This window comes from Mya arenaria, chromosome 12, assembly GCF_026914265.1.
Source record: "Mya arenaria isolate MELC-2E11 chromosome 12, ASM2691426v1".
Classification (NCBI taxonomy): Eukaryota; Metazoa; Mollusca; class Bivalvia; order Myida; family Myidae; genus Mya; species Mya arenaria.
In genome coordinates this window covers 30,477,602-30,490,825 of record NC_069133.1, presented here as the reverse complement: position 1 = coordinate 30,490,825, position 13,224 = coordinate 30,477,602, and the positions used below count along the sequence as shown (strand labels likewise).

The following is a 13,224-nucleotide window of genomic DNA, read 5'->3' as shown; positions in this document are numbered from 1 at the left end:
GATTTTTGTTCTAGAAATACTTGGCATCATAAAGGTTACAATATCTCAAAATGTCATTTTTGGGCCAGAATGATCATATTCCCATTCCCATCCACATATAGAAATGTTATTACAGTGATGATATGAAAAAATTTAAAAGCATTTTACTGATCACCAACACAGAAAGAACAACTGGATGAGACAAGACGCAAGTGCTCTGGATTGTCAAGGCAACTAATTGAGATCCAATCAGAGAATGAAAATCTCAAATTTCAAATACAGGAAATTGACAGGTTGAGAAAAGAGCTTGCTCAAAATGCCAAAACCATCTCTGCTTTGAAACAGGCAGCTGCTGTGAGTAAAATATTATTGTTTCTATAATATTTACATTGATGGGGGAGGGATTGAACTTCTTAAAACTCGCATATAAAAAGTTGGCAGGCAGTGTTTGGGGGTGTATATAGTTGGATATATCGGCATAGGAAATGAAAAAGTTGTTTAATTTTATTTTCTTAAGAACAGAAGAGTTTGTTCCAGATATCTATATAAAAAGTATCAACTAAAGTTTAGACGTTTGGTTGAGCACAATTCTCACCAATGCATCCTTGGTCTGGGTGCATGTAGGTTTGGTTTGATGGACACCAAGATTTCATAAAGAGATTTGATTCAGACAAGTTGGTTTCCTCCGGGTAGTGTTTTTTTTCTTCGCAATACTACACTCTCTTGTATAACGTCGTGCCAATGGTAGTGATAATAAAATGTTGTAATATGTTAGAAAATAGTTTGTTTCATAATACTTCTCAAATCTCATTAATTTTTATTGTGACACTCTAATTCAAAATCAAGACATACCCATGTATAACAAACATAAATTTTGACTGACAAACCTTAAACTTCTTACTAAGTAATGTATTTATGGAAAATATTAACTACAGAAAACAATATTGTAACCATGAATTTAGCAGAAAGCACAAAATTGTGAAATGATTGGTGAAGGCTCAAAGATTACCTGTGGTCTACTATAGTCTCATATGGTAGAAATAGCATGTTTTATGCCTATTTCTTTCAAATAAAACTCGGTATCCTTCGTAAGAACCATTGGTTTTTACATTTTTTCCTTTTTTGAATTTTTGGAATATTAAAACAATATTATTAACTGTGGTAAATCTTATTTGGGAGTAAAAAGTGCATCTTTAAACCCCAACAAAACAAAGTTTGAAAGGGTATGATATAAGACTGAGCTGGTCAGTCTGCGGGTTAATCTGTTGTATGGACGATAAATCATAAAAGATTCGATGGATTAAAATGACATAAGTACATGTGTTTTACACCATAAAGCACAGGTGAAGTTCAACTATGAGTACAAATCACTAGTCTTTGATGGAGTAATGGCCCCTTTTCAACTTGAAATTGGCCAAAAAATACAGAGGTACAATTTTAAGTCATTTTTCTAAAAAAATAGCCCCTTTTCAAAGTAAAATTTGCCAAGAATACAGTGTATGGACAAAATAAAAAAAACTCATGTAAAGGTCCGCAGATTTAAATAATGTTTGGCACACATGTTTAACACCATAAAATACTTTGGTTGTAATGCACAAATGTTTGATGGAGTTATGTCCCCTTTTCAACTCTGAATAAACGAAAAATATGGTGTCCAGACAATTTCTCATGAAAGGGATCATGTATATAATGAACGATTGGTACACATGTCATGTTTAACACCATTAAATACAGTCTTGTTTGGCTTTTGTTTCAAACCACTAGTTTCATCCAGAATTATGTCCCCTTTTCAACTCAGAATTTGCGTAAAGGGTGTGAGGACAATAACTTATGACAGGTACATTTGATTTAAATAATTTATGATATGTTGGTGTCTTATAACAAAATAAAGGTCACACTCCACTTTGGCTATTTTTTTCTTTTCTGTCTTAAATCAGTCAGTGCAAAAAATCTTTTCATATGTTAAGTAGAAAATAGAAAATTTCACAAGCTCTGGCAAAAAGTCCTGCCTAGATTTAGCCTAGATTGCTATTGGAAAGAGTCTCATACACTGGGAAGCTTTTGGGATTGCATGATTTTTTCTGCCTTATGTTAAGTCATGTTGATAGGTGCTGTTGCTAATTTTCATCAAATTTTAAACATCTTTCAGACTATCTGAGTAATAGCTGTTTGATAGACCTGCTTATTTAATTGTAACATTTCCAATTGTGAAGTACATTTGCCATAACTTGAGAACCTGTGAAACACGTGATCAAACTAAATAAAAAAAAAATCATAATTTTTGATTCCATACATTGTTTACTGTGATCACACCTTTCATTGTTTACTTTGAACACACCATACATTGATTACTGTGAACACACGGTACATTGTTTTCTGTGAACACACCGTACATTGTCAACTGTAAACACAACATACATTGTTAACTGTGAACACACCGTATATTGTTTAATGTGAACACCGTACATTGTTTTCTGTGAACACACCATACATTGTTAACTGTGAACACACCATACATTGTTTAATGTTAACACCGTACATTGTTTTCTGTGAACACACCATACATTATCAACTGTGAACACATCATACATTGTTAACTGTGAACACACCATACATTGTTTACTGTGAACACACCATACATTATCAACTGTGAACACATCATACATTGTTAACTGTGAACACACCATACATTGTTTACTGTGAACACACCGGACATTGTCTACTGTGATCACAACGTACATTGTTTTCTGTGAATACACTGTACATTGTTTACTGTGAACACACCGTACATTGTTTTCTGTGAAAACACTGTACATTGTTTACTGTGAACACACCGTACATTGTTTTCTGTGAATACACTGTACATTGTTTACTGTGAACACACCGTACATTGTTTTCTGTGAACACATCGTACATTGTTTAATGTGAACACATATTGTCGCGTAATGCCAACGCTCACTTAACTTTCGTGATAGTTCTTAAGTTCACAACCAACAACAGTTCCCGTGTTCAAAGTCTTTATTCATGTTCTGTTTGTTCTTAAATATCATATAGACCATAAATCTATTCCATGCCCAAAACCTCTTCTAACTAACTGTATAACATGCTTTCATATATACTGCTGATTTCGTCTAGCATTTGACAGTTGTGCATATTTAATTTCTTGTTATATACCAAAAGAACGTATTCTATAGTCATGAACTGTCAAGCTAATTGGACTAATAGCCAGCGGCTATCACGACTGTCACCAGCTGAGTACATCTACATTTGATAATCATGATGAAATATTTGCTTTTTGTTACAAATAAACTTTGAATTCTACTATTGATTTTTGTTATTACTTTAAAGTGTTTCATACGTAACTTTTATGTTACGTGACACTTTAAAGTGTTTATACGTAACTACGTTACGTGACATTCGTCCGATTTTTCTTAAAAGAAATATTTCATCATGGAATTATTTCATCGTACTAAATATACTTTAATTCAATTTCACTTCGAGATCTGCAATCAGGAAAAAAATAAAAAAAATTGTTTTGCCACCAATAACCCTTGCGTTATACTTTTTATCACAATTTAATTTTTAATCACTATCTAATTCAACAAGCGCCAATTTAAATCTAACGAGCGTTGAAGTTCAACGCGTTCGTTCCCGCCCTTATCTTATTTTTAGGAAGTGTCATAAATAGGTGAGAATTACTTCGGTAAAGATCGGAGAAATTATCCGCAGGGTTAATTGGTGTTAACGTTTAATTGCTCGTGAGGATGATGACACTTGCTAATGATTAGGTGTCAACAAGAATGTTGTTAATGGAGACTTTTGATCAGAGAGAAATACTCTTCTATATTTAAACCTGAGAAAAACCTGTCAACTATAATTGATTAATGATAAAGTAGATGATCGGAAACAAAAATTAAAAAGAATTAGTGAATATGAAGGAACGGTTTTGTTTTGTTTTTTATATGAACAATGAAGAAACAATAATACATGCAAATAAATTATACCCGAAACCAAATATGAAAAATAATCAATAGGAACAAACACAATACACTAAAGCAGAAATAAAACACTTTTAGTCCCTAGTCCACACTGTTGCTGTCTACGGTTTTGTTCCTGGATGGTGACCGGGGGCGGTCACTCGAGCTTCCGGTGCACGTCCATGTGAGCGGCAATACCGGAAGGATGGGCGAAGCTGCTGGTCCTTGGGGCGGCAGCTCGAGAATCGCTGTGGCACGTGTCAAAACGCTTTGGAACACGGCCGACTTCCTGGTGAGGGCTCTCACCGACCTGCGAGAAACTGTAGCCTCGCAGCAGCAGACGCAGACATAGACCTGGCGTTGGGCCGCTACACGGTGAATTTCCTCATGTACTTCAGTGAATAAGTCCATAAATAGATAAACGATTCTTATGTACAAGTCCATTAATGATGTCCATCACTATTGTGGTATCGTCGTTGACGATCTTGTTATTGACAGTTCAAAAAGTCCCGGTGGCTGTCAACAATTTTAATGGTGGCCCTCAGGGTTTAAATCCATCCGATCCAAGCAGGGATAATATCTTTTGATGGCTTCGGACAGCGGGGTTGCAGCTGACGTTGATTGGTTGCAGATACCCAGTTTTTCAGGCCTCGCCTCTGATTGGGCGAGAGTAGATTTCTCACTGGCTTTGTAGACCACCTGACTGTATTGTGAGTGGGGTTTGGGACGCGATCGGTCAGGAATACATTTGAGAAAGGCAGAATGAGAACGGTCACACTGACAAGCAGAACACCAGCTGCTATGATTGTAATTAATTTCCATAGTGGCCACCCAGAGGATACGTCAAGGACAGAATTAGGTAAGTAAATTAATTTATTCATTAAAGCTCTTAAGGGAAGTTCGTGTATCTGTTTCAATTCATCCGGCATTTCAATTTTTGAGACGTAAGTAAGAATCGTATGGAGAGGATCCCAGATTTGAAGTGATGTGAAATTGGAAAGTACTTGATAATGTTCATAATTATTTAATTGCAGTCTTGAACTATTTGTAAACCATGACCCCAGTGTAAAATGTTCATTATACGCTTTGTAGTTCATTTGCAACGATAGTAAACTTAAAGGAGCTTCTACTGTCTTTTTGCTATGAGTTTGAATGGAGTTTTGGCATATGATTACAAATGTTAAGTCAGTTTTGGAAGCGATGATCCAAATACCATCATATAGATATTCCGCGGCTGGTAGGCGTTTATTTGGTCTTGTTATGGTAGAGCATTGACTTTTGACTTTATTGTCTTGTTTCATAAATAAGGCTGTAATACAGAACTGGGATAAACTCATTTGATAAAGCGCCGAGCGAACTTCGCAGAATGGACTAATGCTTTGTACACAAGATTGTAATTCAAATTCAGTTAGGATGGAGAATTGAGTGCGTTCTTTATTAGTAATCATTCGGGTAGAATCCAAATCGAAACGAGCTGTCATACTGATATTATCTGCTTGTGTAAGACTGCAGTTTCTACTAATGAAAGGTACATCTAAATTGTAGGCTTGATATAATTCATATTGATTATTAAGTTCAGAAAGTGGAATCTTGATCGTTACAATTATATGGTCGTTATACATTATTGTGTTACATGAGAGGATTTGATAGAATTTCCAAAGTTGTGTTTGAGGATCGGCAGGAAGGGTATATTGTTGAGGTGAATTCGAGACTATGTCTAAAAGTATTTCTCTCAAATGTAATGGTGAGATCAGGCTTGGGAATACTTTGCGTGTACTAAGCATATCTAACTTAGATCTAAATTCATCCAAATACATCGTCGCGTGCATTACTAATTGTTTTATTTCTTCAACAATGAGTTTTAAATTATTGTAGTTAATCGCGTATCCTTGCACCATTTCCAGTTGCTTTTCTATTCTACCCTGCCAACGTGACATTTTTATATTAACCATTTTTAATGCCTCGATTAATGTATTGATTGATTGCCTGTTTTCTGATATATGGGATTGTGATACGTTTAAAACTGTTAAACTACTTTCAAGAATATTTATCACCGTTTGTTGTGTATGCGCGATCTTAGCAACGTTATGTCTCAAAGCTTGAACATCGGAATCGTCTCCTACCCCAAATAGAAATTTGAATATGCCTCCCAAAGGTAATAAAGACCGTTCAGATCGTTGTCCTAAAGTTTGCAAATCTGTATAGCTATTTAATACTTTCGCCTAAGTGTCCTGTACTTTTCCCAAATCTAACTGAATGTTCCTAATTGTTTCAATAAATGCGTCTTTATCAGTATACTTATCATTTTCCTTAAAATGCATAATAACCTGATTAGCCATTTCGGTAGAATTTATTAATCTCTGATCAACTTGATCAAGAAAGTTTGCAAACACCTTAGTGTCAATTACCAGTGCTAATTGCCAGTGTGACTTAGTAATTGAAATATCTTTAAGTTTTTGAAATATGACATTATCGTATATCTCAAAAGTATCACTCATGCCAATCGCGTACCAGAGTACGAAGGTAATTAAGGTAATTCATCCTTGTTTCTGAAAATAGATGATTAATATAATTGATAACAATCAGTCATTAATAATCGATGTGTAGGTATTTATAGTATTTACAAACAATTACAGTATTTTCACACAATTACTGTATTTTCACACAATTACAGTATTTTCACACAATTACTTATACAGTGCGAAGTCTTCTACATATGTCAACATTCTTAAAGCAACTCGTAGTCGCAAGTTGTAGGTGTCTGATGTTTAGCACATCGTTCTCATAAGAAAGGAATTGTGATTACAGCATAACGGACAAACATTTTAACATTGTTTTTATCGCGTTCTTTTTATGCCTCGAATCCTTCTTATGTTTTTTGACATTAAGTGGGGGAGCTGAAACAGCCTCAATATTCATTGCTTCATCGTCGCTAGACTCAGGCGTTATCAAATTATCAGAATCAATATGATTTGTATCTTCGGGTGAGTTATTTAGATTGATGTCGCTCATAAGGGATTCAGAATCAGAACTGCTTAGAGTATCATTCTTCACCTCTGTTGGCATCTCTGTGACTTTAGATTTATTTCGTAGAATCTTTTGGAGTTCTGCGAGAGGTATTTCATTTTCACCATCAGACTCGGTGCCAAGTTCTTGCTTAACCCTTTTTGTTATAGGGGGTAAATTAACTTGATGGGGTTCCGAATCAATGGGCTCAGAATCATTTGAATCAGAACTTGATAAATCACTTGGTGGGACAACATAGTTTGTTTTTCGTATAGGTCGTTTATTAGTTGTTTGGGGAATTGGCCATTCGTCAATTTTTGCATGTCGTATTTGTTCAGCGTGCACTTTAACAATAGAGTTATCAAGTTGTTTTTTTATTAGGTAGGTTAGTGGTGATTTCTGTTTGATTATCCGATAATACGGTTTCCATTTAGCATCCAACTTATTATGTCTTTGAAAGTTCTTATAATAGACAGGGTCATTTAAATTAAAACGTATGTTTTTGGCATTCCTATTTGCATACGTTTTCGTTAAGATTTTTTAAGCTGTCTGCGGACTTCTACAAATGCTTTATGTTGTTCATTAAGCATAATTTTATAATATTGTTCGCCATGGTATTTCATTCTGGGCTTAAGTAGATTATCGATTGGAAGAACCGGGTCTCGATTAAAAAGAAGGAAACAGGGTGAATGTTTAGAACTCTCTGATGTTGAAAATCTCATTGCGGCCAAGGTCATGTTAAGATGTACATCCCATTGTCGGACATTACCCTCTACTAGTTTTGATAAAATGTTATTGATAGTTGCATGAGATCTTTCATTTTGACCGTTGGCCTGAGGGTGGTAGGTGGAAGTTTTTACATGATCTATGTTTAATTCTTTCAGAACGGCCTGGAAAGCACCGCTAGTTACTTCGCTACCATTGTCGGAGATTAAACGAAGGGGAGTTGAGTATCTACAACAGATTTCTTCTACCAGTAAGTGTATTAAGGTATCTGAACTTTTGTCAGGTGCTGGAAAAGCCTCTACAAAGCCTGAATACATATCTAAGAAGCAAATAATAAAACAGTTCCTCGAACTGGTCATGGGTAATGGTCCCTGGACATCTACAGACACTACTGAGAATGGGTATGGTGCCATGTTCAGACGGTCTTGCATGGGAGCTTTTATTTTTTTATTTAAATTCCGACTTTGACAGGTAACGCATTTTTCAACATATGCGTGTAATTCTTTAAACAGTCCAGGCCAAAAATATTTTTGTTTAATGGTTGAAAATAACCTTTGACTACCCGGGTGCCTGTTATTATCATGATATTGCGTAATGACTAAAGGTGTTAAATGGCTGGGAATTACTAATTTTAAATTTGGCTCCTCATCGGCGTTTGACAAGTAATACAGAATTCGGTCTATTTCAATATATTTATTCTGCTCCGTTTCGCTAGGCTGACCATGTCGCAGTTTTATCTTTAATTGTAAAAGATTGGCATCAAGATCTTGTTCATTAGCCATTGACATACTTTCAAATTGTTTTACCGGTTCTACGAAAGAATCTTGTTCTTCATATTCTTTATCAACAACCTGTTTTTTATTTAGATATTGGGAATTAATGGCGTTGACTTGCTTAATATTCTCTGGAACATAATTTTCGGAAATTTGAAAGGTGTTATCACTTATATCCGGTTCGTAATCATTGGGTGGGTCAATTTGGATAGCATCGGACGATGGGGGGCGACTCAAGAAATCTGCTATGATATAAGTTTTTCCGGGTATATATTCGATTTTACAATTATAACCAGCGATGCATAACGCCCAGAGTTGAATTTTATTGTTTTGCATGGGTGATTCTAAAAGGTATTTGAAAGGTTTATGATCGGTCCTAATAACAAACTCAGCATTGTGCAAATAATGGTCTAATTTTTGTAATGCGTAATGTATGGCAAACGCTTCCTTTTCCACGGTACTCCACCGAGTTTGTGTATCAGACAATTTATGTGAAAGCAGATAAATTGGTTTTTCATTAGCATAATCCCCAATCTCATTTTCTTCACATTTTTGTGTGAGGCATGCTCCGATATTTTTATCTGAAGCGTCTGTATACAAAAAGTATGGCTTGTTTATGTCAGGATAAGATAAATAGGGAATTTTTGTCAGATTGTCTTTAAGTAGTTGAAAACTTCGTTCACAGTCTGGTGACCAAAAGAATTTGACTGTTTTTCTAGTTAAGTTAATCAATGGCTCAACCATTTCAGAATACTTTTGACAAAATTGGCGGTAAAAGATGGCAGCTCCCAAGACTGACCTAACATCTCTTACACATTTAGGAGTTGGAATTTGTCTAATTGCTTCTACTTTCTTAGGGTCTGGTCTGATTCCTAATTTATCAATAACAAAACCTAAGTACTGTGTTTCTTCTTGCATGAATTGACATTTTTTTAGTTTTAATTTAAGTTTATGTTTTTCAAGTTGTTTGAATACTTTTTGGAGATGTACCAAATGTTCTTCCTTTGTTTTTGAAAAGATTAAGATATCGTCTAAATACGCAATGGCAAAACTTTCACAGCCTTCTAATACTTGGTTAAGTAATTCCTGGAACCGTCCAGGAGTTCCACAGAAACCGTAGGGAGCAGTATTCCACTCATAAAGACCTCGGAATCTGGTCGTAAAAGCAGTCTTTTCTTTATCTTGTTCTGCAAGTTTCATTTGAAAATATCCTGATTTAAGATCAAGCCAACTAAACCATGAACTTTTACCTAAAATAGCCAATATGTCATCTATGAGAGGTAAAGGATAAGATGTGGGTTTTGTAATTTTGTTTAATTGTCTGAAATCTACGCAAAATCGTTAAGTGCCATCTTTTTTATCTACTATTACAATGGGAAAACTCCAAGGACTATGTGACTTCCTAATTATATTTGCCTCAAGCATTTCGTCAATTGCATTGTCAATAATTTTCCTATTATTCAAAGGTGTGCGGTATGGTCGTAATTTAATTGGGGGGTGATCTCCCGTCTCGATTGTCATGGTAACGGTGTCAGTTTGAGTAAGGTCGGAGTCATTTTTAGCGAAAAGTTTTCGATTTTGCATTATAATTGGCAAGATCGTTTCAGCATGATCTTTGGGTACTCGTAAGTCTGTCAAAATTTCATCATCAGTCATTGGATTACCTTTAACCGAAGTATTTTGAACAGAAGCAATCTCTTGAGCCTCTAATTTTTCAATTCTGCCTATAGCACTGCCTTTCCTGAACTTAATTGTTTTATGAGTGTTATTTATAATTGCAATTGGAAATGTACGTTTGCTTTGAAATTTAACCACGGAATTAACAATTACAAGGCCTGGTTCAGAGTCTAAAAATGAATTGTTTATGTTTTTAAGCTCATAACATTTTTTTGTATCTATATTGGGATTTGATTTTACTTTACCATTTAATAAGTAACGTGTTTGTGGTTTCAAGACAGTACATTTTTGAAGTCTCACAATTGATGCAATATGTAAATCTTCTTCCAACGGTACATAACTATCATCGATGCGCATACATTCTAAATCAAAATAGAGTCTTACCCCATTTTTTGATAAAAAATCCCTGCCTAAAATGATATTTCTATTTATATTTGGGACAACATAGAATTCGTGCACTTTGTGAACTCGGCTGATTCTAAATTTTAATTGTACTGAGACATCAACTTGTAGCGAATTACCGTTAACTGATTGTAAATGAGCGCGTTTATTTAAGAGTTTAGGTTTGTTTTGCAATAACCTAAGAGCCTTTCGACTAATTAAACTAACTTCAGCACCTGTGTCTACTAAACTTCTAAAAGAAATGTTTCCTATTTTTATCAGACATGAATTTGGATTCCCACAAATTGCTAAGTGAATGTTGACATATGTTTTCTCCTATCACCGACTTCTTTATGATAAGAGACACCTAGTTTTTGTGATTACGTGAGGGGTAATATGGTCTCCTGCCATTTCGACATTCCCTTTGAAAATGACCCATTTTCCCACAATTCCAACATTCAATCTTTGATTTCCAATCGTTATTTGGCCTATCACTAAATTGGTTATCTTGAACTTGAAATTCTTTACCTATGGCATTTATTTCGCGTTTTCTTGACTTACAATCTTTTATGTTATGACCGGGCCGTCTACAGTATATGCAGTATTTATTTGGTCTCAAATGATCAATTTCCATAGGTTCATGCCTATCATTGTTGCTAATACCATGCCTGCTATTTTGACTCGGCGCATTACCTATTCGAAGGTTAAATCTAGTTCTAAGATTTTGTTCATTTGTCGCACTACGCACCGCGGCTTGAAGAGTATCTGGATTTTCTCGCATTACTTTCATTTTTAGGAAATCATGTGCCAAACCATCAATAAAGAACCCGATTAATTGCCTTTCAATAACTACTAGGTCGCCGTTATGTCCTACGAAAGCTTCTTCCGCCATAGTTAAAAGTCGTTCTGCATATATTTGAACATTTTCCCCTGGTGTCTGTTTTATTGCCCTTAATAGACAGAAAGCATGTTGTGGATCTTGTACTTCCGAAAATCTTGATTTTAATTCCCCTTTTAGTGTATCACAGTTATCATCAGGGTTACTTTTTAGATACCTTTGTATAAAATCACTAACTGCATTTTTGCTAGACTGATATGCTACCATTTATAATCTTTCGCTATCGAGACCTGTGAGAACGCCGTATTTTTCAATATTTTTTATCCAATATTTAAATTGTTTGGTATCCCCATCAAAATATGGTACTACTTGTGATATACTCTGAGTGCCTACTACAGCCGAAACATTTTGTAATTGTTCCCCTAAATTTTGAAAAATTCTACTAATATCTGGTTCTGCCATTTCTCTATGTTATCCAATATAACCGAAATTGTCACTCACCCCTTTTTCGTTTCAGGTGGTTGTCAGTACTTCGCCGTTGTGTTCCACGTCAACCCTGTTCTTGAATATCTTCGGTCAGCAGGCGCCAAACTTTTACGTGTCGCGTAATGCCACCGCTCACTTAACTTTCGTGATAGTTCGTTCAGTAAACAACCAACAACTGTTCAAGTGTTCTAAGTCTTTATTTTGTTATGTACCTTCTTAAGTATCATACGGGCTATAAGTCTAGTTCATGCCCAAAACCTACTCTCTAACTAACTGTATAACATGCTTTCATATATACTGCTGATTTCGTCTAGCATTTGACAGTTGTACATATTTAATTTCTTGTTATATACCAAAAGAACGTATTCTATAGTCATGAACTGTCAAGCTAATTGGACTAATAGCCAGCGGCTATCACGACTGTCACCAGCTGAGTACATCTACATTTGATAATCATGATGAAATATTTGCTTTTTGTTACAAATAAACTTTGAATTCTACTATTGATTTTTGTTATTACTTTAAAGTGTTTCATACGTAACTTTTATGTTACGTGACACTTTAAAGTGTTTATACGTAACTACGTTACGCGACAATATTGCCTGTCACATACTCTGGAAAAGAGTTTTGTTGAGTAATTCCCCTTGATTGACCAAGATAAAGCATCCAATTGTGTTTGCATCTGCTTTTGGTTATTTTGTTATCACAGTCTTACTGATCTAAATTAATGTTGAAATTGAATATAGCTGTATAACTTTTAGCTGGTCAATTGGTTTGCTTAAAAACAATATTTACTGTTTAAAAGGAGTCCCATGGATTACTGATCGCTTGTACATTTATAAAGGCCCTCATGGTTGATTTATCCTGAATATATATTTTATTAATAAATGTATACAGCTTATTGCACATGGCTTTTTAACAACCTGAACTGCAGATAGATTTATCAGATCCTTGGGAAGTGTACAACAATTAATGGTCATGGAATCTGTTCATCTCACAGTAAAGAGTATGAAGCGCTGTTTCAATTAAATATACTCAGTGAATATTGTCTTTAAGATAACAGATATTGACTATTGCCTTTGTTTTCTTCGCATCCCTTTGGTGGCAGAAGTGGCAGTTCTGGTGGCAGAAGTGGCAGTTCTGGTGGCATCAGAGAGGTTGGGCAAAAGATGACATGCACATTTGGTAGTCGTTGTATCTTACTATCATGGTCACTGTTTTTGTTTTTCTGTTTTAGGAGAAGGACCGACGCATGGAAGTTCTGCAGCATAGAAAGAAACGCCGCCTAAGACTGTCTCCTGAATATGTAAGGGCACTGGATCTTGCAGAGCATGTGTTTTTTGCTAACCTAATGTAAGCTATATATATTGTTATAGGTCTA

The 13,224-nt window shown here is 35.2% G+C and overlaps 1 protein-coding gene and 1 long non-coding RNA gene across 2 annotated transcripts in view; both read left to right on the top strand.

The window, feature by feature from the left end:
- The window catches only part of LOC128210598 (golgin subfamily B member 1-like), a 234,999-nt gene that overhangs the window by 57,285 nt on the left and 164,490 nt on the right, over window positions 1-13,224 (top strand). The window contains exons 6-7 of the mRNA XM_052914948.1: window positions 163-333; window positions 13,081-13,149. Of these exons, the coding sequence (XP_052770908.1) occupies window positions 163-333; window positions 13,081-13,149 (240 nt within the window). The remainder of the gene's footprint in view (window positions 1-162; window positions 334-13,080; window positions 13,150-13,224) is intronic.
- On the top strand, window positions 7,838-12,343 carry LOC128211306 (uncharacterized). Its single transcript, XR_008257265.1, has 2 exons — window positions 7,838-7,938; window positions 11,875-12,343. It is a non-coding gene; the product is annotated as an uncharacterized LOC128211306 (long non-coding RNA).